The sequence below is a fragment of the Rhinoraja longicauda genome, chromosome 10, assembly GCF_053455715.1.
Source record: "Rhinoraja longicauda isolate Sanriku21f chromosome 10, sRhiLon1.1, whole genome shotgun sequence".
NCBI classification, from domain to species: domain Eukaryota; kingdom Metazoa; phylum Chordata; class Chondrichthyes; order Rajiformes; family Arhynchobatidae; genus Rhinoraja; species Rhinoraja longicauda.
In genome coordinates, this window is record NC_135962.1 from 3,495,527 (window position 1) to 3,522,798 (window position 27,272).

Sequence of the window (27,272 nt, forward strand, 5' to 3'; positions counted from 1 at the left end):
CTGAAGAAAAAGTCCGAAGAAGGGTCCTGAGCTGAAACGTCGCCCGTCCATTCCCTCCACAGATGCTGTTTGACCTGCTGACTTCCTCCAACAACGTGTGTTTTGGTCAATGTTTTACATAATAAATCCTTGTCCTAAAGAAAATCTGCTAAAGCACATTATGTGAAGATGACCACATAAAAACAAATGTAAACAGTACAGGTAGAATGGACCACACAATACCTGTGGGAAGACAAGATCTTACCTCATTAGTACCTCCCTGTGCAAAAGTGGAAAGGAAAGAAAAGTGTTGTAAAGACAAAGCTAATCCAAGAACAGCTTTAAAAACAACTCAAGGAAGAACAGAAAACCCGGTACCTATTGCAGTTACCGAGGAGTGTGTATCACTCAGATTGAAGCAAGTTTAGTTTAGTTTAGTTTAGAGATACAGCGTGGAAACAGGCCCTTTCGGCCCACCGGGTCCGCGCCGACCAGCAATCCCTGCCCACTAACACTATCCTACACCCACTGGGGACAATTTTTACATTTACCAAGCCAATTAACCTACAAATTGGAGTTTGGGAGGAAACCGAAGATCACGGAGAAAACCCACGCAGGTCACGGGGAGAACGTACAAACTCTGTGCAGACAGCACCCTTAGTCGGGATGGAACCCGGGTCTCCGGCGCTGCATTCGCTGTAAGGCAGCAACTCTACCGCTGCGCCACCGTGACCGCCCTCAAGTGTGTTGTCTGCAATGAGTTGTTCCTCACCAGTGACAAACTGGTTGTTAGTTTTATCCCCCAGCAGGGACTGTACTTGAACCATTAGTGGAAATCAATCAGGAATAACCTTCCTAAACACATTGGTGTGATGGACTGCATATTAAAATCCGTACCCATTTGGGTAGGAATCTTTACCACTGTAATCTATCGATTAATGGATTGAAATGTACTTCTGCATTAACAGGTCTACAAAAATAACCGTTCATGTAGCTATGAAGGCCATGTGTGCTCTGACAGTTGAATAGGTGGGAACATGACATGGGGCAAAAGGTATAGAAGTGTGAAAACACACCCCCCCAGATTCAGGGATAGTTTCTTCCCAGCTGTTAAAGGCAACTGAATCCACAACCAGAGAGCAGTGCTGAACTACTATCTACCTCATTGGTGACCCTCGGACTATATTGGATCGGACCTTACTGGCTTTACCTTTCACTAAACGTTATTCACGTTATTCCCTTTATCACGTATCTGTACACTGTGAATGGCTCGGATTGTAATCTTGAATTGTCTTTCCGGGTGACCGGTTAGCACGCAAGTAAAGCTTTTCACTGTACCTCTGTACATGTGACAATTAACTAAACCAAACTAATCTAAGCAACTGAAGTAATGTCGCTTGTCTGTGTTCTCCACAGACGCTGCCTGACCCACTGATTTACTCCAGCACTGTGTGTTCCACACACGAACCCAAGAGGCCCCAGAACACCATCTTCTATTTAGTTTAGAGATACAGCGCAGAAACAGGCCCTTCGGCCCACCGGGTCCGCGCCGACCAGCGATCCCCGCACACTAACACTATCCGAAACCCACTAGGGATAATTTTTACATTTACCAACCCAATTAACCTACAAACCTATTCGTATTTGGAGTGTGGGAGGAAACCGAAGATCTCGGAGAAAACCCACGCAGGTCACGGGGAGAACGTACAAACTCCATACAGACGGCGCCCGTAGTCGGGATGGAACCCGGGTCTCCGGCGCTGCATTCGCCGTAAGGCAGCAACTCCACCGCTGTGCCACCGTGACCACCTGTGCTTGTGGTAAACGTGCCGCACAGTCACAGTGGTGGTGGGGAGTGTGGGACACTGTACTGGCAGAGGCTGGGAGACAGAGTACGGCATGCCAGAAGATAGGAGACACAAAATGCTGGAGTGACTCAGCGGGACAGGCAGCATCTCTGGAGAGAAGGGAATGGGCGACGTGTCGGGTCGAGTCCCTTCCTCAGACTGTCAGTATGGCTGTGTCTCGCTGTTCAGCCAACCCTGATCAGCCAGACCAGGTATGAGCATTGCACCACGGTCAGAGGGAAGCATCGGGAATACTTACATACTGTTGCTTAAATACTGTCAGTGGAAAGACAATTGAGCCTTTCACAGTGTACAGATACATGCTAAGGGAATAACATGTCTTGCTGAACATAAGTCTAAGGCCTTACCTGAGCACGTTCTTTAATTGAATTAGTTAAATCATGACTACCGGTTTCTTAAAAATGAGGTAACTCCTGTTTAAATAGTAAACATTGCACAAACATTGTGTCGTGCCCTTAAAGCCATTTGTCCTTTGATGACAAACTCCCAGGGCAACACAGGTCCAGCTGGTTGAGCCGCTGCCTCCCACAGACCAGGCCTCCCACGGACCAGGCCTCCCACAGACCAGGCCTCCCACAGACCAGGCCTCTCACAGACCAGGCCTCTCACAGACCAGGCCTCCCACAGACCAGGCCTTCCACAGACCAGGCCTCTCACAGACCAGGCCTCCCACAGACCAGGCCTCCCACAGACCAGGCCTCCCACAGACCAGGCCTCTCACTGACCTCGGGTGCTTTCAGCGTGGAGTTTGCACGTTCTCCCTGTGACCGCGTGGGTTTCCTCCCACATCCCGAAGACATGCGGGTTTATAAGCTCATAAGTGATAGGAGCAGAATTAAGCCATTCGGCCCATCTTGTCCACTCTGCCATTCAATTGCGGCTGATCTATCTCTCCCTCCTAACCCCATTCTCCTGCCTTCTCCCCATAACCTTTGACACCCGTACTAATCAAGAATTTATCTATCTCTGCCTTACAATTTCCATTGACTTGGCCTCCACTGCCTTCTGTGGCAATGACTTCCACAGATTCACCACCCTCTGACTAAAGATATTCCTCCTCTTCTTTCTAGAGGCAGGTCCTTTTATTCTGAGGCTGTGCCCTCTGGTCCTGGACTCTCTCCCACTAGTGGAAACATCCTCTCCACATCCACTGTATCCAAGCCTTTCTCTATTCGGTAAGTTTCATTGAGGTCCCCCTATCCTTCTGAGCGAGTCCAGGCCAGCGTTTTGTAGGTCAATTGCTCCTAGTGTGAGTGTGAAAGTGTGGTCACGCAGACGGATGGGCGTGGACTGGGCTGGGTGTGTGTGTAGTCGGCTGCCGGCTGTCGAGGGAAGGAGAGGGTAGGAGTCAGCTGCCGCCACAACCTACCTGGTCCCACAGGGCTCCGGCCACTTGGTCTATGACAGCTCCGAGCTCCCTGTACTCTCCCGTGTACCTGATGTACGCCCACGTGCAGAGGGTGATGAGGGACAAGCCCATGATCATGTTGCACAGGCTGGCCACGATGTCCACTCCGATGAAGCCCGTCACTCCTGCTATCACGTACATGATGAATATCACCACAAACAGGGTGGCGGGCGTGCGTGCCGCGTGGAAGATGTTTTTGCTGTCGTTGTGTTTGATGTAGTTGACATACATCTCGTCCACCTCAGTCTCCAGCTGCTGCAGGTAACGGCGGCCAAACTCCTCCCCGCCCATCTTCTTCACCCCACGGAACAGTTTCACCGCGCCCTCGCGAAGCTCGCTGTGTTTGTTCTGGAGGTCATTGGGGGCCAGAAACGGCTTGTCTCCTCCACACACCTGCAGCACAGACAGGCACCAGAATTAAACAGCAGTGGAAGCAGAGACCTGGGAGCAGGAGCAAGACTCAGTCAGACAGCACGGAAACAGGCCCTTCGGCCCAACTCATGCATGCCCATCACCATGTCCCATCTACACTAGTCCCACCTGCCTCTAAATATTCCTCTAAACATAGAAACATAGAAAATAGGTGCAGGAGGAGGCCATTTGGCCCTTCGAGCCAGCACCGCCATTCATTGTGATCATGGCTGATCATCTACAATCAGTAACCTGTACCTGCCTTCTCCCCATATCCCTTGATTCTGCTAGCTCTGTCTAATTCTCTTTTAAATTCATCCAGTGAATCGGCCTCCACTGCCCTCTGTGGCAGAGAATTCCACAAATTCACAACTCTCTGGGTGAAAAGGTTTTTTCTCACCTCAGTTTTAAATGGCCTCCCCTTTATTCTTAGACTGTGTGGCCCCTGGTTCTGGACTCCCCCAGGTTCTGGACCTTTCTTATCCATGTACTTGCCCAAGTGACTTCTAAGTTCAGTTACACTCCCTGCCTCACCAATTTACAATTAAATTGTCAATAAACACACTGTTGTGTCGAGTCTTTTCCTACGCCTGTCATTAAAATTCATCTGATCTACTGGTGTAAATTCTAATTTTAAAAGTGCTGTTTTGCTCGATTCTGGCAACCTGCCCCATATACACAGCACACTCTGTGTGAAAATGCTGCCCCTCAGCTCCCTATTAAACATCAGCAAAATTCAAAGCGACTGGACAAGCTCGATGCAGGAAAAATGTTCCCAATGTTGGAGGAGTCCAGAACCAGGGGCCACACAGTCGAAGAATAAAGGGGAAGCCATTTAAAACTGAGGTGAGAAGAAACTTTTTCACCCAGAGAGTTGAGAATTTGTGGAATTCTCTGCCACAGAAGGCAGTGGAGGCCAATTCACTGGATGGATTTAAAAGAGTTAGATAGAGCTAGTGGAATCAAGGGATATGGGGAGAAGGCAGGCACGGGTTACTGATTGCGGATGATCAGCCATGATCACGATGAATGGCGGTGCTGGCTCGAAGGGCCGAATGGCCTCCTCCTGCACCAATTTTCTATGTTTCTTTGTTTCTAAAATGTTGGAAGCATTCAGCGGGTCTGTGGGGGGAGTGGACAGATGACGTTTTGGGTCAGTACTTTGCTCAAGATTCCAGCATCTGCAGTTCCCTGTGTCTATCTTAAGGATAGCGGAGTCAGGGGGTATGGGGAGAAGGCAGGAACGGGGTACTGATTGAGAATGATCAGCCATGAGCACATTGAATGGTGGTGCTGGCTCGAAGGGCCGAATGGCCTCCTCCTGCACCTATTGTCTATTGTCTATCCCAGATTAAATCTTTCCCCATTCCTTGAGTTCATTTAAAATCCAGCTTGGTGTGAGGAATAGCCAGATCTGGTTGTGGTTTGTGCAGTGTGAGGGAGATCACTGGCAATGGGAGAGTGGGGCCAGCTGACCACGAGGGCCCAAGCTGCCGGCTTGGTCGTAACATCGAAGACGGACACCAAAAGCTGGAGTAACTCAGCGGGACAGGCAGCATCTCTGGAGAGAAGGAATGGGTGACGGTTCCGGTCGAGACCCTCCTTCAGACTGAGAGTCAGGGGAGAGGGAGACACAGAGATAAGGAAGGGTAAGGCGTGAAAACGACACATCAAAGGGGATGCAGGATCAAGGACAATGTAGATCATTGTTAGCGAGGGGAAGGTAACAACGAAGCATACAGAGATAAAATGTAATTAAGAAGACAGGTCGGAAAAATAGCATGGTGGAGGGATGGAGAGGGAGGGGAAGCAAGGCTTACGAAGTTAGAGAAGCCAATGTTCATACCGCTGGGGTGCAAGCGAAATATGAGGTGCTGTTCCTCCAATTTGTGCTGGGCCTCACTCTGACAATGGAGGAGGCCCAGGGCAGAAAGGTCAGTGTGGGAATGGGAGTGTTTGGCAACCAGGAGATCAGGTAGGTTCAGGTGGGTGAGTAACAGTGAGCTGTGGCAGATTTCTGCAGCCGCTGTGCTGGCCTGCAGTGGCGGAGTGTCGAGGAGAGGTGGCGCCGGTGAGTGGCGGCAGAGTATCTTTGCTGCACTGTGGAGACTGATGCCGTTTCTTCATGGCCTTGCCCAAGGGAAGCGGAGATCAGAGACCACAGAGGACCAGGAGTGGATCCTCTAGATAACAGTGGGCCAGGGGAGTAGGGTTGCCAAATGTCCTGTATTAGCTGGGACATCCCATATATTGAGCTAAATTGGTTTGTCCCGTACGGGACCACCCTCCTGTATTAGGCCTGGAGGGGGGGGGGGGGCGCTGTAAGCCCTGACACTGTAGGCCCAGACGCTGTAGGCCCGGGCGCTGTAGGCCCTGACACTGTAGGCCCAGACGCTGTAGGCCCGGGCGCTGTAGGCCCTGACACTGTAGGCCCGGGCGCTGTAGGCCCAGACGCTGTAGGCCCGGGCGCTGTAAGCCCTGACACTGTAGGCCCAGACGCTGTAGGCCCAGACGCTGTAGGCCCGGGCGCTGTAGGCCCGGACGCTGTAGGCCCTGACACTGTAGGCCCAGACGCTGTAGGCCCAGACGCTGTAGGCCCGGGCGCTGTAGGCCCTGACACTGTAGGCCCGGGCGCTGTAGGCCCAGACGCTGTAGGCCCAGACGCTGTAGGCCCGGACGCTGTAGGCCCGGACAGTGTAGGTCTGGAGGCCCGGGCGCTGTAGGCCCTGACACTGTAGGCCCAGACGCTGTAGGCCCGGACGCTGTAGGCCCGGACAGTGTAGGTCTGGAGGCCCGGGCGCCGCCTAACGGAGGTTGTTCAGCAACCCACCTCCCGGCCCGGGCAGACGCCATTGGTGGAGCAGGAGCACGTGGCCGCTAGCTATGTGATGTCACGTGGGGTGGTGATGTCACCGTGTCCCTTATTTGGGAGTGAGATAGTTGGCAACCCTACAGGGGAGGCCATTCTGTGGGTACGACAGGAGCAGTGGACAAGGAATGCAACCTAACCTGTGCTCATCTAAAGATAAGCCCAGCATGTCCCACTGTCTGAAGATGGTTCCCGATCTGAAACGTCACCTGTCCATGTTCTCCACAGATGTCGCCTGACCCACTGAGTTACTCCAGCACTCTGTGAAACGTCACCTATCCATGTTCTCCACAGATGCTGCCTGACCCGCTGAGGTACTCCAGCACTCTGTGAAACGTCACCTATCCATGTTCTCCACAGATGCCGCCTGACCCACTGAGTTACTCCAGCACTCTGTGAAACGTCACCTATCCATGTTCTCCACAGATGCTGCCTGACCCGCTGAGGTACTCCAGCACTCTGTGTCTATCTTACTGCCAAAGTTATTTTCAATGTAGCAAGAAGCCACAAATTCTGCAGGTAATCTGCAGGAGGCTGTCCCCAGGACACAAGGTGGGAGGAGAGGGGAGGGGAGGGGAGGAGAGGGGAGGGTAGGGGAGGAGCGGGGAGGGGTGTGGAGGGGAGGGGAGGGGAGTAGAGGAGAGTAGAGGGGAAGGGGAGGAGAGGAGAGGGGAGAGGAGAGAGGAGAGGAGAGGAGAGTGGAGGAGAGGAGAGGAGAGGAGAAGAGGAGAGAAGAGGAGAGGGGAGTGGCGGGGAGGGGAGAGGAGAGGGGAGGGGAGAGGAGAGGAGGGGAGAGGAGAGGGGAGTGGCGGGGAGGGGAGAGGAGAGGGGAGGGGAGAGGAGAGGAGAGTGGAGGAGAGGAGAGGAGAGGAGAGGAGAGGAGAGGAGAGGAGAGGGGAGTGGCGGGGAGGGGAGAGGAGAGGAAGGGAGAGGAGAGGGGAGTGGCGGGGAGGGGAGAGGAGAGGGGAGGGGAGAGGAGGGGAGAGGAGAGGAGAGTGGAGGAGAGGAGAGGAGAGGAGAGGAGAGGAGAGGAGAGGAGAGGAGAGGGGAGTGGCGGGGAGGGGAGAGGAGAGGAAGGGAGAGGAGAGGGGAGTGGCGGGGAGGGGAGAGGAGAGGGGAGGGGAGAGGAGAGGAGGGGAGAGGAGAGGAGAGTGGAGGAGAGGAGAGGAGAGGAGAGGAGAGGAGAGGAGAGGAGAGGAGAAGAGGAGAGAAGAGGAGAGGAGAGGGGAGGGGAGAGGAGAGGAGGGGAGAGGAGAGGGGAGTGGCGGGGAGGGGAGAGGAGAGGGGAGGGGAGAGGAGGGGAGAGGAGAGGAGAGTGGAGGAGAGGAGAGGAGAGGAGAGGAGAGGAGAGGAGAAGAGGAGAGAAGAGGAGAGGAGAGGGGAGTGGCGGGGAGGGGAGAGGAGAGGGGAGGGGAGAGGAGGGGAGAGGAGAGGGGAGGGGAGGGGAGGAGAGACGAGGGGAAGAGAGAGGAGGGGAGAGGAGAGGGGAGGAGAGGAGAGGAGAGGAGAGGAGAGGAGAGGAGAGGAGAGGAGAGGAGAGGAGAGGAGAGGAGAGGAGAGGAGAGGAGAGGAGAGGAGAGGGGAGGAGAGGAGAGGAGAGGAGAGGGGAGGAGAGGAGAGAGGGGCGAGGGTTCGCGGTCCGAGCTGGGCGTGGGTGACGGAGGGGTTCAGGAAGCGTACCGGTGGAACGAGCGTGCTGGAAGCCGGACTTTGAAGGATAAAATGGTGCCAAACACAGCACCGGCATTGTATGCAAAATGATTTTCACTACGCAATGTTTAATTGCAGACATGACAACAAATATCCATTGAACCATCGAACCATTGAAATTCTAGTTTTCATCTCTTGAAACAATTTGGTCAGTGGAGGGCAAGTATTCGGCCCATCAAGTCTATCCCACCATTCAATCATGGCTGATCTATCTCTCCCTCTCAACCCCATTCTTCTGCCTTCTCCCCATAACCCCTGACACCCGCACTAATGGAAAATAGGTGCAGGAGGAGGCCATTTGGCCCTTCGAGCCAGCACCGCCATTCATTGTGATCATGGCTGATCATCCACAATCAGTAACCCGTGCCTGCCTTCTCCCCAAATCCCTTGATTCCGCTAGCCCCTAGAGCTCTATCTAACTCTCTTTTAAATTCATCCAGTGAATCGGCCCCCACTGCCCTCTGTGGCAGAGAATTCCACAAATTCACAGCTCTCTGGGTGAAAAGGGTTTTTTCTCACCTCAGTTTTAAATGGCTTCCCCCTTATTCTTAGACTGTGGCCCCTGGTTCTGGACTCCCCCAACATTGGGAACATGTTTCCTGCATCTAGCCTGTCCAGGTGTGCTAATCAGGAGCTCGTCAATCTCCACCTTAAAAACATCCAAAGACTTGGCCTCCACAGCTGTCTGTGGCAATGGATACCACAGATTCACCAATGGATTCCACAGATTCATCAGGTTGAATACATGGAATGAAATGATTTAGACCAAAAGTGGAGGGAAAGCAACTGATTTACACAGTAGAAATGCCTGCAGGATAATCCAAACACCAGCTGGACATCATCGGGCTTTGATGGGAATTTGGGATACCAGCCAAGTACATCAATGAGACCCAGACACATTCAAGATAGACACAAAATGCTGGGGCAACTCATCGGGACAGGTGGCATCTGTGGAGAGAAAGGATGGGTGACGTTTGGGGTCGAGACCCTTCTTCAAATGCTCTCTCTGGAGCTCTGCTTACAGCGTCAGCATTAGAGGGTTACAAACACTGCACTCCCATGAGAGTAACATAACGTGCTCACCTCCTCCATCTGTTTACTGTACAGATCCTTGGCTGCTGCCACCGCTGCTAAATTGTTGGCTTCTGCTGTGGCCTTAACAGTACGAAGAGAGAGAAAGACTGGTTAGGTCAAATAACAAAGGTTTGACAATGTGTACCGGTCTACAGATGGCATGGGTGAATAAATGTATTTTGGAATCTAGCATGAAGTTGGTTGAAATCCCTTGGGATCACACACACACTTGCCCTGTGAACAAGCTCGGGTGTGATAACCCAGTGCTGTACAATACAAACAGAAAGTGGGATTTTTCTGTTTTGCTGCCTTCATGCTGTTACTGAGGGGGCCGACAAGCACAAAGGGACCTGGTGTGTGTGTGTGGGGGGAGGACACTGCAGCCAGGTGCAGCAGCAGGCAGTACATCGGACTGTTCGGTTCTCTTATAACTTTGTCGATGCCAAAACAGCTTTTCGATGTCACTTGGTCAGCTGAGAAGGTTGTTGACTGCAACCTTCCCCCCCACTGACGAACTGTACACTGCAAGGGCCAGGAAGCGAGCGGGCAAGATCATCTCTGGCCCCTCTCACCCTGGCCACAAACTCTTTGAAGCACTTCCCTCTGGAAGGCGACTGTCAAAGCAACCGCAGCCAGACATAAAAACAGCTTTTTTTCTCGCGAGCAGTAGCTCAACTCAACAACCAAAAATCTGTAGCCTCCTTTTGCTCTGGTATTTTATTTAATTCTTCACATGTTTAAACTATAATGTTTTATTCTTAATGTTTGAATGTTTTCTGCTTTATTCTTGATTGATTGCTGTATGTTTGTGTTGTTACTTGTGAGCGGAGCACCAAGGCACATTCCTTGTATGTGTACATACTTGGCCAATAAACGTATTCAATTCACTTGTGTACTACCTAGGTTGTGTACAACACAAAACACTTCACTGTACCTCGCTCGCTCGGCACATGTGACAATAAAGCATCATTCATTGCTGTAGTTCATACCCTGATCTCTGGGAACCATTATCGTGTTCAACTTGGGTCTGAGTACCTCTTGTGTGAACCCCATCAGTTTGGCTTTGTCAGGCCTTCACAGTGCCACAGCCTAGCGGAGAGGGAGAGGGTGATGTACACTGTGAGACTGGGCTGCTCGTCTTTAAACACCCAGTGGAGGAATAGTACCTTAGAGATACAGCGCAGAAACAGGCCCTTCGGCCCACCGGGTCCGTGCCGCCCAGCGATCCCCGCACACTAACACTATCCTACACCCACTAGGGACAATTTTTACATTTGCCCAGCCAATCAACCTACAAACCTGTACGTCTTCGGAGTGTGGGAGGAAACTGAAGATATCGGAGAAAACCCACCGCAGGTCACGGGGAGAACGTACAAACTCCGTACAGACGGCACCCGTAGTCGGGATGGAACCCGGGTCTCCGGCGCTGCATTCGCTGTAAGGCAGCAACTCTACCACTGCGCCACCGTGCCGCCCAAACAGTCTTGGGTCAGAGGCAGAGTGGATGGAAGTAATATATTCCTTTTATTTGTCCCACACCGGGGACATTTACAGTGTTACAGCAACAGTGGATAGCAAGAAATCATTCATTATAAATAAAAATAAAGATAAGGATAATTGTCATAATTTACTGTGGTAAATTATTCCTGTACTGTTTCTGTTAGCTGTTACTGTTGACTGGTCTGCTGGGAGCAGTGCTGGTTGTGCAGTCTCACAGCAGCGGGAAGGAAGGACCTCCTATATCTCTCCTTCACACACTTGGGGTGAAGGAGTCTGTCACTGAAGGAGCTACTCAGTGCAGTGACAGTGTCCTGCATGGGGTGGGAGTCGTTGTCCAGCAGCGATGTTAGCTTTGCCACTAAACTACTGTTTGCCACCTACGCTGCACTGCCTCAATAGCAAGGATGGCCTTCCTCAAATGAGGAGACCAAACCTGCACACAGTACTCCAGATGTGGACATAAGTAGTCAAGGACATAGCCCCAGCTGCAGCTGGCTTCTCTCCAGCCTTTCCCCTGTTCACCGGTGACCCTGGAGCCACTGGTGGAGGCGGAGGGTGGGGGTGGGGTCTCTGATGACAGCGGCTTCCTGTCACCTCCCCTCCCTTCCCCTCCCCCCCCCCCCCCCCCCCCGACTCAAGAGAGTTCAAGAGTGAGCTAGATAGAGCTCTTAAGGATAGCGGAGTCAGGGGGTATGGGGAGAAGGCAGGAACGGGGTACTGATTGTGAATGATCAGCCACGATCACATTGAATGGCGGTGCTGGCTCGATGGGCCGAATGGCCTCCTCCTGCACCTATTGTCTATTGACTATTGACTCCGCCATGCTGGGCCCTCCCTCTGGTAGTCTCTGGAGCACTAGATACCGTGATGGGGATCTTATGGAAACTTACAAAATTCTTAAGAGGTTGGACAGGCTAGATGCAGGAAGATTGTTCCCGATGTTGGGGAAGTCCAGAACAAGGGGTCACAGTTTAAGGATAAGGGGGAAGTCTTTTAGGACCGAGATGAGAAAACATTTCTTCACACAGAGAGTGGTGAGTCTGTGGAATTCTCTGCCACAGAAGGTAGTTGAGGCCAGTTCATTGGCTATATTTAAGAGGGAGTTAGATGTGGCCCTTGTGGCTAAAGGGATCAGGGGGTATGGAGAGAAGGCAGGTACGGGATACTGAGCTGCATGATCAGCCATGATCATATTGAATGGCGGTGCAGGCTCGAAGGGCCGAATGGCCTACTCCTGCACCTATTTTCTATGTCTATGTTTCTATGTGATTGAACCTACACCTTTGCAACCCTTTGGCCCCAGCGGGAATGTTGCAACCTGGGATAGTCCCAGCATCAACTACCTCCTCCACAGACCTCACTCAGCTCCATGAAGAGTCCCTGATTCAAGGGCGGTGAGGATACGCCTTTTGAATGCTCTCCAGAGCTGTTGGCCATCGGCATGAAGAGCGACAGAGAGAGACGTCTTTATGTGACTCGGGCACGGGTGATGTGGAATGGGAAACCCGCCACAGTAATGGCAGTATCAGGTTACTCTACCTGCAACATTGACTTGGGATGTGGCAGCTCCTCCCCTTGGTAGATCTTTATGTAGGCCTGTGAGAACAAGCAAACAAAATGTCACCTTCAGCATGAGTACACATGAGTTCCAAACACAGAAACTAACTGTTATGACTCTGATCTCATAGAGGTGTACAAAATCATGAGAGGAATAGATCGGGTAGACGCACAGAGTCTCTTGCCCAGAGTAGGGGAATCGAGGACCAGAGGACACAGGTTCAAGGTGAAGGGGAAAAGATTTAATAGGAATCTGAGGGGTAACTTTTCCACACAGAGGGTGGTGGGTGTATGGAACGAGCTGCCAGAGGAGGTAGTTGAGGCTGGGACTATCCCAACGTTTACGAAACAGTTGGACAGGTACATGGATAGGACAGCTTTGGAGGGATATGGACCAAGGTGGGACTAGTGTGGTTGGGACATGTTGGCTGGTGTGGGCACGTTGGGCTGAAGGGCCTGTTTCTACACTGTATCACTCTATGACTCGAGGATAATGACAAGTAGAGTCAGGTGGCTCTGGCCCTTCGGCCCAACTTGCCGAATGACATTTTAACTTGTGGCAGAACAACAGGCCTGTGAACACTGTACTCAATAGATAACATAATAAACAAACATAAAAAGGCAAGCCGAGTGCTGGTCCCTTTGGTCCATGTGTGGCCCAGAGGCCTCTGGGCCTTCAGATGTCCAGGCACCTGTCATCATTGCATCTGCTTCTGCAGCTCCCTCTGGCAGCTCGTTCCAGATATGGACTACCCTCTGAGTGAAAACGTTGCCCCTGGGCTCCCTCTTAAATCTCTCCCCTCTCATCTTCCGTGCCCTCTAGTTTTTAATTTTAGGTTTAGGGATACAATGCGGAAACAGGCCCTATCGGCCCACCGGGTCGGCGCCGACCAGCGATCCCCGCACACTAACACTATCCCACACCCACTTGGGACAATTTTTACATTTTACCCAGTCAATTAACCTACAAACCTGTACGACTTTGGAGTGTGGGAGGAAACCGAAGATCTCAGAGAAAACCCACGCAGGTCACGGGGAGAACGTACAAACTCCGTACAGACAGCACCCGTAGTCGGGATGGAACCGGGGTCTCCGGCGCTGCATTCGCTGTAAGGCAGCAACTCTACCGCTGCGCTGCCACTGTGCCGCCCCAAGTTTTAGATTCCTCTGCCCTGGGATAAGGAGGGTGGGCGTACACGTTATCTGTGCCCCTCGTGATCTTGTGCAAGGAAGGGCACCTTACTCTCCAAAGATAAAAGTGCCAGCCTGTCCAACCTCTCTCTTCCTGTAACTCAAGCCCTTAAGCCCAGGTCAGTAACACCCTGGTGAGTCTCGTCTGCACCCCGTTACACAATGGCATCACTGACAGCCAACTTCCCCTCTTTCACTCAACCCCATGAACATTTTTACCACCCAGTAAACATAGCTGAAACCCCTAACCCACACATTCATTATCCGCTAACTAGTATCTGTTAACGGCTTTTCACGAATTCCAATAGGGCCGAGGCTCTATGAGGCGCTGGTCAGGCCGCATTTGGAGTATTGTGAGCAATTCTGGGCACCATATCTGAGGAAGGATGTGCTGGCTCTGGAGAGGGGCCAGAGGAGGTTTACAAGAACGATCCCAGGAATGAGTGGGTTAACCTATGATGAGCGTTTGTCAGCACTGGGCCTGTACTTGCTGGAATTTAGAAGAATGAGGGGGGACCTCAATGAAACATATCGAATAGTGAAAGGCTTGGATAGAGTGGATGTGGAGAGGATGTTTCCACTAGTGGGAGAGTCTAGGACCAGAGGTCACAGCCTCAGAATTAAAGGACGTTCCTTTAAGAAGGAGATGAGGAGGAATTTCTTTAGTCATAGGGAGGTGAATGTGTGGAATTATTTGCCATAGAAGGCTGTGGAGGCCGTCAGTGGATATTTCTAAGGCAGAGATAGATAGATTCTTGATTAGTATGGGTGTCAGGGGTTATGGGGAGAAGGCAGGAGAATGGGGTTAGGAGGGAGAGGTAGATCAGCCATGATTGAATGGTAGAGTAGACTTGATGGGCCGAATGGCCTAATTCTGCTCCGATCACCTATGATCTTATGACCTTATGACTAATTGCCACAGATACGATGCAGAGACAGGAGAGTAATCACCCTGAACGCCTGTGATCTTTCTAGAGGCTCCAAGTAACCACCCAGCACTGTTACCTCTCACAACAGCAAACAATGTCAGGGTAATATTTGTGCCGTTACCAGTGTTTAACGATGGTCGAGGATAAGTGTAAAACAGGACGCGAGTGTGTGGCATTTGTTTGAGTGTATTAATCGTCTGTAGTTTCATTTATTAAGTAGATATTGGCAGCATAGATGGTGAGAGCGTTAAAGTTCAATCCGCGCTATCAGACAACAAACCACATTAGACACCTGAAGAAAGTAACGATACCTTTTTATTCAGGCACGCGGGAGTGGGAGAGCAACCCTGAGTATGGCTACATACTCGCCGTCCCTCGTGGTCCCACTACCCTGAATTGTGCACAGACGGTACATTTATACCCCAGTATTCACGGGTAGTTAATCACACACATTCCTCCACCACAGGGGTTCCCAACCTTTTTCGTCCCGTTTCCCCCTTTGCAACTTCTCGAAAGTAAATTTACCCCCACCCTGTTTTGTTCAGTAATTTGAGCTTATACTTCTACCACAATAAAGCAACCGACAAAGGGGAAATTTTAAAATACTGTTTTTAACATTGTTATTTTAAGTTCAAATAACAATAATAATGGCACATAACAATGTCATTTCACTTATTTATGAACAACTATTCTCTGCCTCAGAAGGCAGTGGAGGCCAATTCTCTGAATGCATTCAAGAGTTAGATAGAGCTCTTAAAGATAGTGGAGTCAGGGGGTATAGGGAGAAGGCAGGAACGGGGTACTGATTGAGAATGATCAGCCAGAATCACATTGAATGGCGGTGCTGGCTCGAAGGACCGAATGGCCTCCTCCTGCACATATTGTCTAACTAATGATGAACAGATACCGGTGTACCAGAACCAAACACAGTCAGTCAATATGTACAAATCCAGAATCAACAAATTTACCCCCTGGGAAGGCAGAATCTACCCCCCCGAGGCTAAATTTACCCCAGATAAAAAGGTAAAACTCTTGCTCTACCAGTTCTTACCTTTTCTGGCACCAGTTCTTGTCTGGATCAGACTTGTCTTTCTGTGTGGTTTTACTTAGCAATCGGGCATCTAATCTTTTTAGTCACAACACCTTGGATCTGTTTCTTTTGTCACGCACGACATCACGATTTCAGCTACTCACAGCATTTTATCTTGTTTCCACATATTTCTTGCCCGAGTCATTCCTCTGCAATTTTAAAACTCTTTCAAGAGCAGGTATTGAGGGGGGTGGTTCTGGGTTGCCAGGACCAACTGTTGAGCCTTCCCGAGGTGTCGTGGGCCAAACTCAACAAAACACCAGTGAAGGGAGGTGCCCACTTGATAACCCCCATGATACACTTGCATCCACAGGGTCAGCTTTTATGTGCTTGTTAATATGTAGTTTGCTTATTATTGCGTATGGAGTTAGTTATTGTCCTGAGCATAAGTTTGTATTTATTCACAAAATGCTGGAGTAACTCAGCAGGTCAGGCAGCATCTCAGGAGAGAAGGAATGGGTGACGTTTCGGGTCGAGACCCTTCTTCAGACTGAGTTACTCCAGTTTAGATATTACACAAAATGCTGGAGTAACTCAGCGTTGAGATGGTCTTGACCAGAAACGTCACCCATTCCTTCTCTCCAGAGATGCTGCCTGTCCCGCTGAGTTACTCCAACATTTTGTGTCTATCTTCAGTGTAAACCAGCATCTGCAGTTCCTTCCTACACAGTTTAGACACTACTTTGGCTTTGTGCTTGGTTTTCTTGGTTGAGTGCTTATCCTGGTGTTATAGTACAAGTACTTTGTGTTTTAATAGTAATCAAATCTATTCAAACATAGTGCAACCTTAACATAATAGACACCAAGTTCCACGCCAGCTCACAGTTAGTTAAAGGTCACAACAGTATGGTTCAGGTTTCATCTTACAGATTTAGTTTCACTTTAGTTTAGAGAAACAGGCCCTTCAGCCCACCGTGTCCGCACCGACCAGCGATCCCCGCACATTAACACACGAGGGACAATTTACATTTACACCAAGCCAATTAACCTACAAACCTGTACGCCTTTGGAGTGTGGGAGGAAACCGAAGATCTCGGAGAAAACCCACGCAGGTCACGGGGGGAACGTACAAACTACAGACAGCACCCGTAGTGGGGATGGAACCCGGGTCTCCGGCGCTGCATTCGCTGTAAGGCAGCAACTCTACCGCTGCGCCACCGTGCCGCCCCACACTAAGCATTCCACATATAACGTAGAACATCTCTGGCGTTTCCACACAGCATTCACACACGGCTATATTTCACAACTCAATGAATAATAATAAACAAACAATGATCAGGCACTACCTTCAGAGAGAAGCCAGAGGAAGCTTTGGAAACGGATACCTTTTTATAAAGCTGTTTGGACAGATGTATGGGTGGAAGGTGTAGGAAGGAACTGCAGGTGCTGGTTTACAACAAAGACAAACACAAAATGCTGGAGTAACTCAGCGGGACAGGCAGCATCTCTGGAGCGAAGGAATGGGTGACATTTTGAGTGGAGACCCTTCTTCTGACTGAGAGTCAGGGGAGGGGGAATCAAGAGATATAGACGGTGATATAAAGAGATATAGAACAAATGAATGAAAGTTATGCAAAAAAGTAAAGATGGTGGCGCAGCGGTAAAGTTGTTGCCTCACAGCGCCGGAGACCCGGGTTCCATCCTGACTACGGGCGCTGTCTGTACGGAGTTTGTACGTTCTCCCCGTGACCTGCGTGGGTTTTCTCTGAGATCTTCGGTTTCCTCCCACACTCCAAAGACGTGCAGGTTTGTAGGTTAATTGGCTTGGGTCTGTATACTTGGTATAAATGTAAATTGTCCCTAGTGCGTGTAGGATAGTGTTAGTGTGCGGGGATCGCTGGTCGGTGCGGACTCGGTGGGCTGAAGGGCCTGTTTCTGTGCTGTATCTCTAAACTAAACTAAAGTAAACTTGCTTCAACCTGAGTGATGCACACTCGTCGGTAACTGCAATAGGTACCGAGTTTTCTGTTCTTCTAAACTAAACTAAAAGCAATCATTATTGATGGGAAGTTGAGAGAACTATGATTCAGACAACATGAACATTTTAATGGTGTTACCAGTTTAAAGCAGAACCTCGTTTGAAACGTTACCTTGAAACACTCCACAAGTCCACGACCAGTGATTTTATTTCCATTAATTTCTTTCAGTTCCAGGTTTTCGGGACTGAGAAGCCAGCAGACCAGAACGTGCAGGTATTTTACAAACGCATCATCGATCTCTGGCAACACACAACACAGCATTTCAGTTTATAGTTCCCTGCTTCACCAAAGTACATTCCCACTGGTGTGGAATCATACAGTCAACTAAAACATTTAGAGATTGTTTAAACGTCAGTGAAGTCCAGGTGTCTGAAACATATACCTGCACTGTTGCTGAAACACATCCTGCACTGTTGCTGAAACACATCCCTGCACTGCTGCTGAAACACACCCTGCACTGCTGCTGAAATACTGCTGCACTGCTGCTGAAGCACTGCTGCACTGCTGCTGAAGCACTGCTGCACTGTTGCTGAAACACATCCTGCAGTGTTGCTGAAACATATACCTGCACTGCTGCTGAAACACATCCCTACACTGTTGCTGAAACACACCCTGCACTGTTGCTGAAGCATTTCCCTGCACTGTTGCTGAAACACATCCTACACTGTTGCTGAAACACATCCTGCACTGCTGCTGAAACACATCCTGCAGTGTTGCAGAAATACTGCTGCACTGCTGCTGAAGCACTGCTGCACTGTTGCTGAAACACATCCTGCACTGTTGCTGAAACACATCCTGCACTGTTGCTGAAACACTGCTGCACTGCTGCTGAAACTCTGCTGCACTGCTGCTGAAACACATCCCTGCACTGCTGCTGAAATACTGCTGCACTGCTGCTGAAGCACTGCTGCACTGTTGCTGAAACACATCCTGCACTGTTGCTGAAACACATCCTGCACTGTTGCTGAAACACATCCTGCAGTGTTGCTGAAACATATACCTGCACTGTTGCTGAAACACATCCTGCACTGTTGCTGAAACATTGCTGCACTGTTGCTGAAACACATCCTGCAGTGTTGCTGAAACACACCCTGCACTGCTGCTGAAGCATTTCCCTGCACTGTTGCTGAAACACTGCTGCACTGCTGCTGAAGCATTTCCCTGCACTGTTGCTGAAATACTGCTGCACTGCTGCTGAAGCACTGCTGCAATGCTGCTGAAACACACCATGCACTGTTGCTGAAACACTGCTGCACTGCTGCTGAAGGATTTCCCTGCACTGTTGCTAAAACACTGCCGCACTGCTGCTGAAACACATCCCTGCCCTGTTGCTGAAACACATCCTGCACTGTTGCTGAAACACTGCTGCACTGTTGCTGAAACACATCCCTGCACTGTTGCTGAAACACATCCTGCACTGCTGCTGAAACACATCCCTGCACTGTTGCTGGAAACACTGCTGCACTTCTGCTGAAGCATTTCCCTGCACTGTTGCTGAAACACATCCTGCACTGTTGCTGAAACACATCCTGCACTGTTGCTGAAACACACCATGCACTGCTGCTGAAACACATCCCTGCACTGTTGCTGAAATACTGATGCACTGCTGCTGAAGCACTGCTGCTGAAACACACCATGCACTGTTGCTGAAACACTGCTGCACTGCTGCTGAAGCATTTCCCTGCACTGTTGCTGAAACACTGCCGCACTGCTGCTGAAACACATCCCTGCCCTGTTGCTCAAACACACCCTGCACTGCTGCTGAAACACACCCTGCACTGTTGCTGAAACACACCCTGCACTGTTGCTGAAACACTGCTGCACTGTTGCTGAAACACATCCCTGCACTGCTGCTGAAACACACCCTGCACTGCTGCTGAAATACTGCTGCACTGCTGCTGAAGCACTGCTGCACTGTTGCTGAAACACATCCTGCAGTGTTGCTGAAACATATACCTGCACTGCTGCTGAAACACATCCCTACACTGTTGCTGAAACACACCCTGCACTGTTGCTGAAGCATTTCCCTGCACTGTTGCTGAAACACATCCTACACTGTTGCTGAAACACATCCTGCACTGCTGCTGAAACACATCCTGCAGTGTTGCTGAAATACTGCTGCACTGCTGCTGAAGCACTGCTGCACTGTTGCTGAAACACATCCTGCACTGTTGCTGAAACACATCCTGCACTGTTGCTGAAACACTGCTGCACTGCTGCTGAAACTCTGCTGCACTGCTGCTGAAACACATACCTGCACTGCTGCTGAAATACTGCTGCACTGCTGCTGAAGCCCTGCTGCACTGTTGCTGAAACACATCCTGCACTGTTGCTGAAACACATCCTGTACTGTTGCTGAAACACATCCTGCAGTGTTGCTGAAACATATACCTGCACTGTTGCTGAAACACATCCTGCACTGTTGCTGAAACACTGCTGCACTGTTGCTGAAACACATCCTGCAGTGTTGCTGAAACACACCCTGCACTGCTGCTGAAGCATTTCCCTGCACTGTTGCTGAAGCACTGCTGCACTGCTGCTGAAACACACCATGCACTGTTGCTGAAACACTGCTGCAGAAGCATTTCCCTGCACTGTTGCTGAAACACTGCCGCACTGCTGCTGAAACACACCCTGCACTGTTGCTGAAACACACCCTGCACTGTTGCTGAAACACTGCTGCACTGTTGCTGAAATACATCCCTGCACTGTTGCTGAAACACATCCTGCACTGCTGCTGAAACACATCCTGCACTGTTGCTGAAACACATCCTGCAATGTTGCTGAAACACACCCTGCGCTGTTGCTGAAACACATCCCTGCACTGCTGCTGAAAACACTGCTGCACTTCTGCTGAAGCATTTCCCTGCACTGTTGCTGAAACACATCCTGCACTGTTGCTGAAACACATCCTGCACTGTTGCTGAAACACTGCTGCACTGTTGCTGAAACTCTGCTGCACTGCTGCTGAAACACATCCCTGCACTCCTGCTGAAATACTGCTGCACTGCTGCTGAAGCACTGCTGCACTGTTGCTGAAACACATCCTGCACTGTTGCTGAAACACATCCTGTACTGTTGCTGAAACACATCCTGCAGTGTTGCTGAAACATATACCTGCACTGTTGCTGAAACACATCCTGCACTGTTGCTGAAACACTGCTGCACTGTTGCTGAAACACATCCTGCAGTGTTGCTGAAACACACCCTGCACTGCTGCTGAAGCATTTCCCTGCACTGTTGCTGAAACACTGCTGCACTGCTGCTGAAGCATTTCCCTGCACTGTTGCTGAAATACTGCTGACCTGCTGCTGAAGCACTGCTGCACTGCTGCTGAAACACACCATGCACTGTTGCTGAAACACTGCTGCTGAAGCATTTCCCTGCACTGTTGCTGAAACACTGCCGCACTGCTGCTGAAACACACCCTGCACTGTTGCTGAAACACATCCTGCACTGTTGCTGAAACACATCCTGCACTGTTGCTGAAACACACCCTGCACTGTTGCTGAAACACATCCCTGCACTGTTGCTGAAATACTGCTGCACTGCTGCTGAAGCACTGCTGCACTGCTGCTGAAACACACCATGCACTGTTGCTGAAACACTGATGCACTGCTGCTGAAGCATATCCCTGCACTGTTGCTGAGACACTGCCGCACTGCTGCTGAAACACACCCTGCACTGTTGCTGAAACACATCCTGCACTGTTGCTGAAACACACCCTCCACTGTTGCTGAAACACATCCCTGCACTGTTGCTGGAAACACTGCTGCACTTCTGCTGAAGCATTTCCCTGCCCTGTTGCTCAAACACATCCTGCACTGCTGATGAAACACACCCTGCACTGTTGCTGAAACACACCCTGCACTGTTGCTGAAACACTGCTGCACTGTTGCTGAAACACATCCCTGCACTGTTGCTGAAACACATCCTGCACTGCTGCTGAAACACATCCTGCACTGTTGCTGAAACACATCCTGCACTGTTGCTGAAACACACCCTGCACTGTTGCTGAAACACATCCCTGCACTGTTGCTGGAAACACTGCTGCACTTCTGCTGAAGCATTTCCCTGCACTGTTGCTGAAACACATCCTGCACTGTTGCTGAAACACATCCTGCACTGTTGCTGAAACACACCCTGCACTGCTGCTGAAACACATCCCTGCACTGTTGCTGAAACACTGCTGCACTGCTGCTGGAGCACTGCTGCACTGTTGCTGAAACACATCCCTGCACTGTTGCTGAAACACACCCTGCACTGTTGCTGAAACACATCTCTGCACTGTTGCTGAAACATTGCTGCACTGTTGCTGAAACTCATCCTGCAGTGTTGCTGAAACACACCCTGCACTGTTGCTGAAACACACCCTGCACTGTTGCTGAGGCACATCCCTGCACTGTTGCAGAAACACTGCTGCACTGTTGCTGAAACACTGCTGCACTGTTGCTGAAACACACCCTGCACTGTTGCTGAAACACACCCTGCACTGTTGCTGAAGCACATCCCTGCACTGTTGCAGAAACACTGCTGCACTGTTGCTGAAACACTGCTGCACTGTTGCTGAAACACACCCTGCACTGTTGCTGAAACACACCCTGCACTGTTGCTGAAACACACCCTGCACTGTTGCTGAAACACATCCCTGCACTGTTGCTGAAACACATCCTGCACTGCTGCTGAAACGCTGCTGCACTGTTGCTGAAACACATCCTGCACTGTTGCTGAAACACATCCTGCACTGTTGCTGAAACACACCCAGCACTGTTGCTGAAACACTGCTGCACTTCTGCTGAAGCAGTGCCCTGCACTGTTGCTGAAACACATCCTGCACTGTTGCTGAAACACACCCTGCACTGCTGATGAAACACATCCCTGCACTGTTGCTGAAATACTGCTGCACTGCTGCTGAAGCAGTGCTGCACTGTTGCTGAAACACATCCTGCACTGTTGCTGAAACACATCCCTGCACTGTTGCTGAAACACACCCTGCACTGTTGCTGAAACACTGCTGCACTGTTGCTGAAACACACCCTGCACTGTTGCTGAAACACATCCTGCACTGTTGCTGAAACACATCGTGCACTGCTGCTGAAACACATCCCTGCACTGTTGCTGAAACACATCCTGCACTGCTGCTGAAGCATTTCCCTGCGCTGTTGCTGAAATACTGCTGCACTGCTGCTGAAGCACTGCTGCACTGCTGCTGAAACACATCCTGCACTGTTGCTGAAACACTGCTGCACTGCTGCTGAAGCATTTCCCTGCAATGTTGCTGAAACACTGCTGCACTGCTGCTGAAACACACCCTGCACTGCTGCTGAAACACATCCTGCACTGTTGCTGAAACACCCTGCACTGTTGCTGAAACACACCCTGCACTGCTGCTGAAGCATTTCCCTGCACTGTTGCTGAAACACTGCTGCACTGCTGCTGAAACACATCCTGCACTGTTGCTGAAACACATCCCTGCCCTGTTGCTGAAACACATCCTGCACTGCTGCTGAAACACACCCTGCACTGTTGCTGAAACACACCCTGCACTGTTGCTGAAACACTGCTGCACTGTTGCTGAAACACACCCTGCACTGTTGCTGAAACACACCCTGCACTGTTGCTGAAACACACCCTACACTGTTGCTGAAACACTGCTGCACTGTTGCTGAAACACACCCCTGCACTGTTGCTGAAACACACCCTGCACAGTTGCTGAAACACATCCCTGCCCTGTTGCTGAAACACTGCTGCACTGTTGCTGAAACTCATCCTGCAGTGTTGCTGAAACACACCCTGCACTGTTGCTATAACACACCCTGCACTGTTGCTGAAACACACCCTGCACTGTTGCTGAAGCACATCCCTGCACTGTTGCAGAAACACTGCTGCACTGTTGCTGAAACACTGCTGCACTGTTGCTGAAACTCATCCTGCAGTGTTGCTGAAACACACCCTGCACTGTTGCTGAAACACACCCTGCACTGTTGCTGAAGCACATCCCTGCACTGTTGCAGAAACACTGCTGCACTGTTGCTGAAACACACCCTGCACTGTTGCTGAAACACATCCCTGCACTGTTGCTGGAAACACTGCTGCACTTCTGCTGAAGCATTTCCCTGCACTGTTGCTGAAACACATCCTGCACTGTTGCTGAAACACATCCTGCACTGTTGCTGAAACACACCCTGCACTGCTGCTGAAACACATCCCTGCACTGTTGCAGAAACACTGCTGCACTGTTGCTGAAACACTGCTGCACTGTTGCTGAAACACACCCTGCACTGTTGCTGAAACACACCCTGCACTGTTGCTGAAGCACATCCCTGCACTGTTGCTGAAGCACATCCCTGCACTGTTGCAGAAACACTGCTGCACTGTTGCTGAAACACTCCTGCACTGTTGCTGAAACACATCCTGCACTGTTGCTGAAACACACCCAACACTGTTGCTGAAACACTGCTGCATTTCTGCTGAAGCATTGCCCTGCATTGTTGCTGAAACACATCCTGCACTGTTGCTGAAACACACCCAGCACTGTTGCTGAAACACTGCTGCACGTCTGCTGAAGCATTGCCCTGCACTGTTGCTGAAACACATCCTGCACTGTTGCTGAAACACACCCTGCACTGCTGCTGAAACACATCCCTGCACTGTTGCTGAAATACTGCTGCACTGCTGCTGAAGCAGTGCTGCACTGTTGCTGAAACACATCCTGCACTGTTGCTGAAACACATCCCTGCACTGTTGCTGAAACACACCCTGCACTGTTGCTGAAACACACCCTGCACTGTTGCTGAAACACTGCTGCACTGTTGTGAAACACACCCTGCACTGTTGCTGAAACACATCCTGCACTGTTGCTGAAACACACCCTGCACTGTTGCTGAAACACATCCCTGCACTGTTGCTGGAAACACTGCTGCACTTCTGCTGAAGCATTTCCCTGCACTGTTGCTGAAACACATCCTGCACTGTTGCTGAAACACATCCTGCACTGTTGCTGAAACACACCCTGCACTGTTGCTGAAACACACCCTGCACTGTTGCTGAAACACATCCTGCACTGCTGCTGAAGCATTTCCCTGCACTGTTGCTGAAATACTGCTGCACTGCTGCTGAAGCACTGCTGCACTGCTGCTGAAACACATCCTGCACTGTTGCTGAAACACTGCTGCACTGCTGCTGAAGCATTTCCCTGCACTGTTGCTGAAACACTGCTGCACTGCTGCTGAAACACACCCTGAACTGTTGCTGAAACACACCCTGCACTGTTGCTGAAACACTGCTGCACTGTTGCTGAAACACACCCTGCACTGTTGCTGAAACACACCCTGCACTGTTGCTGAAACACACCCTGCACTGTTGCTGAAACACTGCTGCACTGTTGCTGAAACACATCCCTGCACTGTTGCTGAAACACACCCTGCACTGTAGCTGAAACACATCCCTGCACTGTTGCTGAAACACTGCTGCACTGTTGCTGAAACTCATCCTGCAGTGTTGCTGAAACACACCATGCACTGTTGCTGAAGCACATCCCTGCACTGTTGCAGAAACACTGCTGCACTGTTGCTGAAACACTGCTGCACTGTTGCTGAAACACACCCTGCACTGTTGCTGAAACACACCCTGCACTGTTGCTGAAACACATCCCTGCACTGTTGCTGAAACACATCCCTGCACGGTTGCTGAAACACATCATGCACTGCTGCTGAAACACTGCTGCACTGTTGCTGAAACACATCCTGCACTGTTGCTGAAACACACCCAGCACTGTTGCTGAAATACTGCTGCACTTCTGCTGAAGCATTGCCCTGCACTGTTGCTGAAACACATTCTGCACTGTTGCTGAAACACATCCTGCACTGTTGCTGAAACACATCCCTGCACTGTTGATGAAATACTGCTGCACTGCTGCTGAAGCAGTGCTGCACTGTTGCTGAAACACATCCTGCACTGTTGCTGAAACACATCCCTGCACTGTTGCTGAAACACTGCTGCACTGTTGCTGAAACACACCCTGCACTGCTGCTGAAACACAACCTGCACTGTTGCTGAAACACACCCTGCACTGCTGCTGAAACACACCCTGCACTGTCGCTGAAACACATCCCTGCACTGTTGCTGAAACACATCCTGCACTGCTGCTGAAGCATTTCCCTGCACTGTTTCTGAAATACTGCTGCACTGCTGCTGAAGCACTGCTGCACTGCTGCTGAAACACATCCTGCACTGCTGCTGAAACACTGCTGCTGAAGCATTTCCCTGCACTGTTGCTGAAACACTGCTGCACTGCTGCTGAAACACACCCTGAACTGTTGCTGAAACACACCCTGCACTGTTGCTGAAACACTGCTGCACTGTTGCTGAAACACACCCTGCACTGTTGCTGAAACACACCCTGCACTGTTGCTGAAACACACCCTGCACTGTTGCTGAAATACTGCTGCACTGCTGCTGAAGCACTGCTGCACTGCTGCTGAAACACATCCTGCACTGCTGCTGAAACACTGCTGCACTGCTGCTGAAGCATTTCCCTGAACTGTTGCTAAAACACTGCTGCACTGCTGCTGAAACACACCCTGCACTGTTGCTGAAACACACCCTGCACTGTTGCTGAAACACTGCTGCACTGATGCTGAAACACATCCCTGCACTGTTGCTGAAACACATCCTGCACTGCTGCTGAAACACTGCTGCACTGTTGCTGAAACACATCCTGCACTGTTGCTGAAACACACCCTGCACTGTTGCTGAAACACATCCCTGCACTGTTGATGAAACACATCCTGCACTGCTGCTGAAGCATTTCCCTGCAATGTTGCTGAAATACTGCTGCACTGCTGCTGAAGCACTGCTGCACTGCTGCTGAAACACATCCTGCACTGCTGCTGAAACACACCCTGCACTGTTGCTGAAACACACCCTGCACTGTTGCTGAAGCACATCCCTGCACTGTTGCAGAAACACTGCTGCACTGTTGCTGAAACACACCCTGCACTGTTGCTGAAACACACCCTGCACTGTTGCTGAAACACATCCCTGCACTGTTGCTGAAACACATCCCTGCACTGTTGCTGAAACACATCCTGCTCTGTGCTGAAACACATCCTGCACTGCTGCTGAAGCATTTCCCTGCACTGTTGCTGAAATACGGCTGCACTGCTGCTGAAGCACTGCTGCACTGCTGCTGAAACACATCCTGCACTGCTGCTGAAACACATCCTGCACTGCTGCTGAAACACATCCTGCACTGCTGCTGAAACACTGCTGCACTGCTGCTGAAGCATTTCCCTGCACTGTTGCTGAAACACTGCTGCACTGCTGCTGAAACACACCCTGCACTGTTGCTGAAACACACCCTGCACTGTTGCCGAAACACTGCTGCACTGCTGCTGAAACACATCCTGCACTGTTGCTGAAACACATCCTGCACTGCTGCTGAAACACTGCTGCACTGTTGCTGAAACACATCCTGCACTGTTGCTGAAACACACCCTGCACTGTTGCTGAAACACATCCCTGCACTGTTGCTGAAACACATCCTGCACTGCTGCTGAAGCATTTCCCTGCACTGTTGCTGAAATACTGCTGCACTGCTGCTGAAGCATTTCCCTGCACTGTTGCTGAAACACATCCTGCACTGCTGCTGAAACACTGCTGCACTGCTGCTGAAGCATTTCCCTGCACTGTTGCTGAAACACTGC

The 27,272-nt window shown here is 50.7% G+C and overlaps 1 protein-coding gene across 2 annotated transcripts in view; it reads right to left on the minus strand.

The window, feature by feature from the left end:
• The window catches only part of atl1 (atlastin GTPase 1), a 91,013-nt gene that overhangs the window by 10,377 nt on the left and 53,364 nt on the right, over nucleotides 1-27,272 (minus strand). The window contains exons 9-13 of one of the 2 annotated variants that reach the window (XM_078406072.1): nucleotides 17,677-17,804; nucleotides 12,359-12,415; nucleotides 9,329-9,400; nucleotides 3,217-3,648; nucleotides 245-259 (exon numbers count right to left, since the gene is read on the minus strand). In XM_078406072.1, the coding sequence (XP_078262198.1) occupies nucleotides 245-259; nucleotides 3,217-3,648; nucleotides 9,329-9,400; nucleotides 12,359-12,415; nucleotides 17,677-17,804 (704 nt within the window). The remainder of the gene's footprint in view (nucleotides 1-244; nucleotides 260-3,216; nucleotides 3,649-9,328; nucleotides 9,401-12,358; nucleotides 12,416-17,676; nucleotides 17,805-27,272) is intronic. The other variant, XM_078406073.1, reaches the window with a different exon arrangement.